Raw genomic sequence first — 10,786 nt, forward strand, 5'->3', positions numbered from 1 at the left:
GTGAACACATTCACAGAAACACACTGAGAGCAACGGTTTTAGATATACAGGTAATACTGAAAAACAATAATTATATCTACACCATGTCTTGGCACGCTAATTTTTAAAATGATGATATTCAAATTCAGATTATTTCTAGGACATATTTTTCACTCTTAGTTCAAAGCTGTCCTAGAGATTACTTAAACTTTTAAACTATTTTTATAATTGTAGAGATTATGTAAGTGTGTTTTTGTGTATAAGATTGTTGGGTCCCAGCCCGTGGGAAAAACTGAATCAGGGTTCACCTGAAAGAGGGAGTGGTGATTGAAAGTAGGATACAGAGATGGGAGAAATAACGAATCAAGTCAGGAAATTTCTGATCAAGATTCACTTTAATGCCCGACTAGTCAGAATATATATAGGGCAAGGTCAATAGGATCTATTCTTATCTCACTCACCCTAGCCCCCAGGCAAGAGTACAATAGCCTAAATCGCACCCTGTAGAACTTCCTAGTTCTCTGAGTAGTTCCTTGTAAGAACTTCCAAAAAAAAAAAAAAAAAAGAACTTCCTAGATCCTCTGGGTGGTTCCAAGTTGAGACTTCTCTACTTCTTTCAAAGGTAAATAGTCCAAGGATAGCCTAGAACACAAGACCTCGTGGTGAGGTAAAGGTCAGCAACTTGAAGGTCACAGCATACAGCCTAAGCACAGGATTTCTGACATGGCAGAATTTGGCATGGGTTCCCACATATGATGAATTAAAGGAGTATTTAGGTAAAAGTATATTAACTGTCCCTAAACATGTATGCATGTACTGATTTTAAATAACTATCTTGTACAGCTAGAACATTCAAGCAGTATACCTACTGTCAGTGGAAGGCAAACTGTTTTGTAAATGAGATATTTTTCTAATGAAAACTTTTATTTAACATATTTATGGAAAGCTTTTGTCTGTAGTTTTTCTATTATAAGATTGTTACTATTGTTTTATAAACCCATAACCTATTAAATAAGAAAAGCAGATGTTTATCTGAAAATTTACTCTCTATTAAAATAACTAAGCATTTTAATATATTTCATGTTAGAACAAATGTAATGAGATTTTGCACATGTAAAGCAAACACTTTCATTTATATTATGGGGAAAAGTACATACCTTTTTAGAAACCTTTAAAAATTCATACATGAAAGTTTTCAAATATTATTTATGAAATGCCTATTTGAAATCATAAGTTATAAAATTATAAAATAATGTATGGTAAATGAGAATCAGAGAGTCTTATTTCTAGAACGACCACTAACTGGTTGTATGACTTTGAAAATTAACACCTTAAAACATGAAGTCTCAGGCTCCTGAGATGGTTCAGCAGGTAAAAGAGCTTGCTGCAAAGCCTAACGACACAAGTTGGAGAGAACAAACTCCCTGCAAGTTTTTCCCTTACCTCCGTGTGCGCACTCTTTCCATCACAATTGATAAACATTGAGATAAGTTTTTAAAGTTTAAAGCAAGTCTCCATCTAGTAAACAAAAAGTTGAATTTAAAAATTTGTCCCAAATTGTGTCTTTGCTAATCACCCTCCAAGTGTACTTTCCCTATAGCCTGTGATCTCTTGTGCTGCACAGAGGATAAGTGATGTGTGTAGATACTCTATTGAGGGGAAAAAAAAAAGTGCTAAACGTTCTTGGGAAATGTTTATGGGACAGTTTTACAAGAGGCTTTCCTCTAATGCTAGTCACATTTGCAAGATTTAACTATTAATCCTGTGAGTTTAAGAGAGAATATTCATTTTATGTTGCCAATAATTGGAAGGCAGGAAGTGAGTTTTCACATCACTTGTCTATGGCTGCATCCTCTTCTCAGGACCCAAGAGCTAATATCTAAGAACGAGATCCCAGAACTAGAAGGACTTTACGCAGCCATTTGTTTGGAGTCTGTGTGATGTTTGTCTTCAAAAGTGGCCCAATGCAGTGGTCATGGGTGAAAATTTTTTCATGAAATACATTCATGCCATATAACCAGTCACAACCTTAGGATTCATTTACAAAACGAAGGTAAGGCTCTCTTCTAAGTGATTACAGATTGTCTTGAGTCAACAATTTAAACTACCATGCCTCCACCCTTTGTCAACTTGTCCTGTGGACATACCATTTTAAAACTGCAGCCATCCACCACTTGTCCCCAAGGTTTCACATTTATTTCATAGTGTAAAATACAACCCAAAATTTAAAAACCCCCTCAGTCTTTAACAATTCCAATATGTTCAACGTCTCTTAACAGTGAGATACTGGAAAATAAAAAAGCCAGTTACATGCCTCCACTCTACAGGCACAGCATAAACATTTGTATTCCAAAAGAGAGGCAAGGCACAAAAGAATCACAAAACGAAAATCCCGCAAAGGAAACATGAAATCTTGCAGCTCTAATGTCCAGCATCTGATTTTTTACTTCTGCTCAGAAACAAAAACATTTTGACCAAGTTATTCAACAGCATGTATGAGAAAATAAGGAAAAGTGACACCTTCTTTCCATCACATTGGGGGTGTTGGGTTGTCTTCAGCCTGCTAGAAAATTTCTATTAGCATAAGCTGGTAGCTATTAGAAGAATATTTCATTATATCAACCTTTGTCTAGAAGAAAAAAGAGAAGAGAGAGGACGGAAGAAAGGAAAAGATGGAAGGAAAGACAGAGCTAGACGAGGAGGGCAGAAAAAGGCAGGAAGAGAGGAAGCTGGGGAAAGGACTATTATAAATGTTTTAATTCATTTTCACCCCTATTACAAAGTATCTGAGGCTACGTAACTTATACTAGGCTACTTAGTTGACAATTTTTAAAAGACAGGTCCAAGTATTATGATCCAAGCTCTGTCTGAGCACCAATTGCTGCAACAGGTCATGGCAGATGCCATCACAGTGTGGAGTGTAGGCAACAGGGAGCAGAAGAAATGGCAAGAGGAGAATCCAGCTTGATCTTTCAATAACAACCTTATTGCACGAACTAATTGATGGATCTCAGAAGAACAAAGAAGGACTCCCCATAGGCCTTTACCTCTTAAAGTCCCCAGCTCCTAGGTATTACCTACCACACTAAAGGCTGAGCCTGCACGGGAACCCCTAGTTCATGTTGACACGGTCTACATGCAAAACACGACAGCCAACAGACAAGCATAATTATAACTGACACTATGGTAAAGAGATAAGTTCCAAATGATTACTAATCCTAAGGAAACTGGAAAATACTTTATTCTTTACCTTGCACATAGCTAAGGAATGTTGACACCATGTAAAATAGTTTCTTTATGCACTTTCATTTTTAACTATGTTAATAACATTTTCATTGCATCATGTAAGACTTCTTAGAGCAATGATTTAAAGCAAAAAGATGGTGGTGGGAAATTTCCAGTATCACTGGACTGATTCATCTTGTGATGAAGATCTTAAAGTTAAGTATCTTCTAATCGAGCAATATTTGGAGTGACTATAGTAATAAAAAAGATGATAAATGGTAACTAGATGATTTATAGATCATAGATAAAAGATAGGTGATATACAAATAATAAATAAGTAGATATTAAATAATAGATAAATATATAGATAGGTAATAGATGATATATATGTATATATGATATATATCATATATATAATAGCTAGATAGATTAGAGTCAGCAGTTGAAATTTCAATAGACCTTTCATATATGGGCACATTTTCTGAGTTTTCTCCTGTTTGCACTACAAAATACGGAGATTTTCTAGACGCTAGTACATGAACTTATGAGAAAGATGGAGTGTTAAAACTGTATATCAGGAACTGCACACAATGCAAAAACACTTGCTCTGAGTTGATATCTGACCTGTGACAAAGTGGAAGTGCCAGTCAGACAGTTAAGCATAAATGCCTTGGAGTATAAAAAGTTGAAAATCCATAACAGTTACTATGTGGAAATGCCTGGGTAATAAATTATTGCTGATGGATTGGCCATGTCTTATGGACACATTCTATTTCAGATGTCATGATTTATACTCTTGGCTCTTGAAATTGCTATAGTTTGTTAGGCTTGTCATCAAAAACCATAACTATTTGAAAATAAAAGCTCATTAAGCACATATTTGGTTTAAATAGATGCTAGACGTTTAAACATGTTATTTTTGTCTTTTAAGAACATCATTTTTTAAACCACAAATCACAGCTTAGTTGGTCATCTATTTAAAATCTCTCAGGATCAATAGCAAATGTATAAACAACAATGATGTGCGTGTAATCATACAAAAGTCCAAATATGTATCGTTCAATTATAAGGCTAATTTTACGGAATTTAAAAGCACATCAAGCACTACGTTGTCTACCTTTGCTGAGACTTGCCTCCTCTATAACCAATGGCATCTGGGTTCAAGTCCACCATAGCATGTCCAGTGACAGGGCCACCATGCTAAGCTGCCTCTATCCGTCACCTTTACTCATCGCTCCACCATGGACACACTCCACATGGCTTGCCAGTTCCTGACCCACCTCCTTCTATCTCTGTCCTGCTGACAGTCAATCCTCCCACTAGCTAACTGAATGAGTGCACCTGGCGCCGCTGCATCCTAAAGATCCACAAAGGCAGACTTTGATGGACAGCACAGAGTGGCACAACGTGAAAACAAAGCGTCTCCACTGAGCGAGTGCAGGGCTTTGTTCTGCACAGGACTTTAAGGTCACTTCAGCTCATTCTGGCTGTAGTGAGGATCTTAATTTTGACTCAGCCAATTTACTTGCAGCTGTCATTCTTTCCAACATTAAAAGTTCAGCGCCTCCTGTGTGTGGCGGGGGGAGGGGGGCGGGAAAGGGAGGAGGATTGATTTAAGAAAGAGGGTAACGGAGGCGCGCTTGTTGCAAACTAAAAACAGCAAAAGCAAGTAAAATCTGGCTTGGCTGTGAAGTACAAAAAGTTATTTCAAAGCCCATAAATTATGACATAGTGATTAACATGTAATTTAAATATATTTAAACAACAATTATATCACATTCCCAGCCCAGCTAATTGGCCTCACAGATGTTCCCCTTGGAGCCGCACTGCCTTCCAAGGGGAAATGAATGTGTTGCTTTTTTATCATGGAAACCAGATAAAAAAGCAAACTGAAAGAAAAATGGAGACAGAAACATAAAAAGCAGCCAGTAACCCTAAAAACAATGGACGCTAAGGGTTTTGTGTAGAATCTGATTCCATTTTGATGCTGAAATGGGAAGAAGAAGAAGAAAAATAAAGAACGAAGACACGCTGTTGCTGTGATGCTGTTTGGCAGTGTGTGCAGAGGGAGCTGGCAGGTTGCTGATGGAGAGACTTGTCAAAGCAGAGACAGTGGGTGCATTCTGTCAGACAGAGCCGTGATTCGTGTCTCAAAACAGACTAACTGCAAATGTCCAGTTATTTGCGCCACGCCACCTTTATAACCAAAGGCATTCTATCCCCCATCACGGACTGTTTGCTGATTAAGAATGGCTTGTAAGTCAGTCCTTTGATCACTCATCTTTTCAGTTAACAACAAAAAACAAACAAACGAAAAGCAAAATGCACAATCAACTCTAGCTTTAGCTGTGTTTCAAATTGAGCATTACCCAGTTCAGGCATTTTTTTTTTTTCTGACGTAAGACGGCAAAAGAACACAGGGAAATGCTAGTGTTTTGGAATACTTTGCCTTCTGATATGGATTCAGTCCCGCAGCTTCATTCTTTTGTTGTCTGTTTCTACTTTCACAATCTCAGGCAATATCTGATAGATCACTGTAAATCCCGAAAGATCCACTGGTGTCCGCATCTCTTCAGTATGCCACAGTATTTCCAACATCTATAACAGTGACCAGGGATTTTTACCATGAAGATTTAATAAATATTTGTTAAATAGTCACTAATTAATCGATACTTGATGATAAGTCTGGGGTTTGAAATGTTATAAAACCAATTCAAGTAATTCTCATATTTTGTTTGTGCAACTCCTCAATTTTATAAATCACTGAACTATATTAAAATCTTCCTTTTTCAAATATTATGAACAAATAGAATTGATTTTCTGTCTTTATAAAGGACAGAAAAGTATGCCCATATTTTTGACCATTTAAAACTGGATCTTTTTTTTTTTTAAGATTTATTTTATTTATTATTATGTATACAGTGCTCTGACTGCATGCACACCTGCAGGCCAGAAGAGGGCACCAGATCATAGTATAGATGGTTGTGAGCCACCATGTGGTTGCTGGGAATTGAACTCAGGACCTCTAGAAGGGCAGTTAGTGCTCTTAACCTCTGAGCCATCTCTCTTGGGCCCCTAAAAGTGGATATCTTTGGCATGACTTTTTGACTTTAAAGTTTGTATTAGCAGACATATGCTTACATGTTATATATAGACTCCATCTACATAATAGTAGATGTGAAACTGTATGTAATAACAACTTCTGTGCATTAGATATTAAAAATGTCTACAAATATCACAACTGATGAATGGAGCATAAAAGTATAATGCATATGCACAATTAAATACTATTTGACTATAAAATATGTGAGAGCTTTTCATTTGGAAAAAAAAAACATAGATGCCATAGAGAAATTATCCTAAGTGAAATAAGGCAGACACAGAATGGCAAATACCTCACAGCCTCAGTCACTCCTCTGTGTGATTACAGAAGGACATGGCTCTTCATTCTGTATGCTGTCATAACCACAGGGTGAAATGCATTGTAAATTTATTATAGGACTTGTTCTTTGGTCAGTCTGGCAAACAGCATTTGTTAACTGAAATTGCATTGTTCAACTGCTATTGGTTTGCATTAAGTGGTTAGTAATCACAGAAACAATCTTCTAAGATTGCTTTATGAAGCTCTAAGTTGTAGGAACATTTGATGGGAGACGGTCTTTAGTTTAGATGTTTCATGGAAATGACACAGGCAGCTGGAAGGCACTTTTAGTTATCTCTGTTGGCTTCAGAGCAGATGTGGAGAGCTGTGCCATAAAGGCAGTTACTTCTGCCTACTTTATTCATTGTCCTCATATGAGAAAAGCAGAGGAATTCTCACGGAGAATTCAGTTCTCAGTCAGTGTGCTTAGTAATGTGGGTATTTCTTCATAGTAATGAGTGGGCTTGGGATTCACACATCTTCTCTTTCTTTTCCTAAGAAACATTGTCCCAAACAGTTTGTCATGTTTGCCTTCACTTTTATATAGCCCCAAAGATAGCATAATGAAGCTATAAAAACGGGGATTTTTTTTTCAAGCCAAAACTTGATTATGAGTCTAACTACATGAGAGGAATAGAAAATATTTTTCCATTATGGTACTTGTTTTCTAAATTTTTTTTCAGTTTCTTCCTTTTTTTTCAATTCTTTTATTAAGTATTTTTTACATATACATTTATAGTATTACACATATATACAATAAACTACCTACAGCAAGAAGAACCATGAAACAATCAGGAATTATATAAATATTCAGTTTCTTCCTCTTATAAAAGGTGAGCTGGAAGATAAAATATGATGTGGTTCCCCCACCCCCACCCCCCACAAGGAGAGACTGAGTGACCTTTGCTAAAGTGATGAAAGTAATGTAGCATAATGAAATCAAAATAGTTCAGACAAATTGAAATCCACTTTCTATCTTGTTCTAAACTCCCCCCCCCCCTTTTTTAATCTCCTAAGGAAACAAACTGGTATCTTGTGAGGATCCTAAATAGCATGAAGCTGTTTGGATCTTTTGATATGTAATAAAATAAACTATTGTTTATTTTGAAACATGGTTTCATTATTCCTGCCCTCCCTGCTTCTTCTAGGATTTGTCTGAAAAGTAATGATCCCTATATCAGACTTATCTTTTTAAATAATTCAAATTTTTATTTCTTCATTGTGATTTTCTTTGGGGATAGAATTAGTGTTTAAACTTGTTTGCCTGCAGTGAGAAGGAACACAATTTGACTATTTAGGAAAAAAAAATCACTGTTGTGCGCTTTTCCCTTTGGCTCATGCAAACCGTATCTTTTCTTTCTCTTTTCTTTTTATAATTTTTCATCCATGTTGCCTCTTATACCCATCATTCCATTTTTCTTTCCTATCAGAGTGAAATTGGACACAGCCCTCCTCCTGCCTACACCCCCATGTCGGGAGTAAGTATTCCTCAATTGGCCTTCATCCCTTAGGAGTCTTGGTCTTCTCTTAACCATGTTTCTTCTCTTGCCTCCCCATAATTTCCTCATTTTTGCCTTTGCCAACAGTGAGTCAAGAACTGGCTGTAGACCCAGTAGCTGCCTGGGTAGTTGTCTGTATCTCAGGTAACAGCTGCCACTGTGACATCATTCATTCAGCAAAAGCTTTCAATGTTTATTGGAAGGGTTAACCCAGCTCACAAATGATGCTTTTCAGTGAAGGTGTCATCAATCAGTCTCATGACTGTAGGTCATGTGCTGAGAAGCCTGAGTCTCCATGACTGTCCTCTTGTTAGGGGCTGGGCACTCACAGTCACAGCAGGCACAGAACGGGAGGTAGTATTGACGCGTCATCACTCATAACGTCTCACTGGACTTCTGCACTTCAGACCATGTGTTGTACAATTTGACTTTGAGTTTTATAACAACGTTAGGCAACTGTACAAACATTACACAAAGCCTTCGAATTAGATCGCACTCTAGTTACTTAGTAATTTTAAATTTTCAAATTATTTCTCCATGATTTTTACCTACTTAAAAAAAAGAAGTCAGAATTTGGGGTGCCCGAGAAGGTGCTTCACAGGTGTGATGACCTGAGTTGGATCCCCAGCATCCACACAAGTGGCTGGACATTGTAACTCCGGCCCTGGAAAGATGCAGACAGGAGATCCTGCTGACCAGCCAGTTGAGGCAAACTGATGAGCTGAGGGGTCAGTGAGAAACTCGGTCTCAAGAATTAAGGGTGAAATAATGCTAGAAGAACTTTGATTCAGACTCCTGTGGCTGCATTTATACAAATTGTAGTCCTTGATCAAAGCCTGTGATGTTTGTGATGGTAACATGTTCAGTCTTACACCATAATGGACTCCTGCTAACTCAGGTCAATTGGATCATCTCAAAAGAGACTACATGACTGGTATCAACAGTTCACTTGTCAGGATCTACAATTGCCTGGGAGATATACGCCTTTCAACATGTCTGCTATAAATTTTCTATGTTAGGTGAATAGATGTTGCAAAAAAAAAAAAAAAAAAAAAAAAAAAAAAAAACCTATGTATGACTGGCACTGTCACATGGCCTTGGGTCTTTGAAGGAAGTCAGACACTAGTATTTTACTGCATCAGTTTCCTGCTTATAGATGCAATGTACTAACTGCATCAAGCTCCTACTGCTCTGGCTTCCTGATTGTAGATGAAATGGACCAAGACCCTCAAGCCCCTACCACCATGGCTCCTCCGTGATGATGAAATGTATCTTCAGGCTTTGAGCCAAAAAATAAAATAAAATAAAATTCTTCCTTTCTTTAAAAAAAAAAAAAAAGAACTAAGGGTGAAGGATATAAGTCAGTGATTCTCAACCTGTGGGTTGCAGCCCCTTTTGGGGGCACATATTAGATAGATAGCAAAATTACAGTTATGAAGTAGCGATGAAAATAATTTTATGAAAAAAAAAGAAAATAATTTTATGGATGAGCATCACCACAACATGAGGAGCCCGTATTAAGGTTGAGATCCACCGCTATAAAAGAAGACTGCCAGCTTTGGTCTCTGGCCGCCATATGCACATATAACCATACACACGCATACAACAGAAAATTGACTTTTAAATGTTTCTAGTATTTATCTCAAATTCATTAGCCCCTAGGAAAACAAAGATCATTAACTGCTAAATTTGAAAGACCGGGTTTTTGGTACCATTTGGGCTAATACCACTCAGATTTCTTTTACGCTTTTTTTCCTAACCGCTGGTTCTCCCAATATGTTCCTATTATCTTAACAGAATCAGTTTGTGTACCAGGACGGGGGCTTTGTTGCGCAACAAGGAATGCCCACGCCCTACAGAGCCACAACCAGCACCATACCAGAAGCCCCAGTCGCTCAGGGTGCGACAGCTGAGATGTTCGACGACTCCTGCTGCAATGGTACCCTACGCAAGCCGGTGGCACCCCACGTCCAAGAGGACAGTAGCACCCAGAGGTACAGCGCTGACCCCACAGTGTTTGCCCCAGAACGGAACCCACGCGGAGAACTGGATGAAGAAGGCTACATGACTCCTAACAAGCCCAAACAAGGTACAAGCTGAACGTTCAGACATAACTATGCTCAGTGGCCGCCTCCATCAAACAAGTAGGATGTAGAAACCGTTTCCCGACAGCTGGGATGGTGGCATTTATCATCTTTAATAGAAGGTCCAGGTTCCTACTTCTACCAAATAGTTCCCTGAGTCTGTGGCATCTACGGGTCTCCACACTTCTTTACATAGTTTGAATCTCAGGCTCTACTTGAATAAGAAATTGGATTAAAAAAAAAAATCCTCAAGTGATGTGTAAGACAATGAAGCCCAAGAAATACCAACCTAAATCTATCTTTATTGGACTAGTTGGATGAGGTGTAAGATTACAGGGCTTCAGAACCATTGCTGTGTTGAAGTTACCATGGACGTTGTAAAGACAGGTGTTACTGGCAAAGGACCAAAGCTTTTGATGCCAACAATATGAGTTGATTTATCTAAAACGTGCAGTGTCACTAACATAGCTTAGGGCTAAGGGTGTGAATTATTACGGACTGCATTCTCGGTGCACAAGAGATTATAGATTTAGACCCCAGTATCACAACAAAAAATGGAAAATCAAAGAAACAAACAA

General features: G+C 37.9%; 1 protein-coding gene across 6 annotated transcripts in view; it reads left to right on the top strand.

The window, feature by feature from the left end:
- The window catches only part of ERBB4 (erb-b2 receptor tyrosine kinase 4), a 1,013,384-nt gene that overhangs the window by 992,819 nt on the left and 9,779 nt on the right, over positions 1–10,786 (top strand). For 5 of the 6 annotated variants that reach the window (XM_084778333.1, XM_084778335.1, XM_084778332.1 and 2 more), the window contains 2 exons: positions 8,056–8,103; positions 9,922–10,213. In XM_084778333.1, coding sequence (XP_084634459.1) covers positions 8,056–8,103; positions 9,922–10,213 — 340 coding nt within the window. The remainder of the gene's footprint in view (positions 1–8,055; positions 8,104–9,921; positions 10,214–10,786) is intronic. The other variant, XM_084778334.1, reaches the window with a different exon arrangement.

This window comes from Acomys minous (genome assembly GCF_964271855.1).
Source record: "Acomys minous genome assembly, chromosome: 4".
Classification (NCBI taxonomy): Eukaryota; Metazoa; Chordata; class Mammalia; order Rodentia; family Muridae; genus Acomys; species Acomys minous.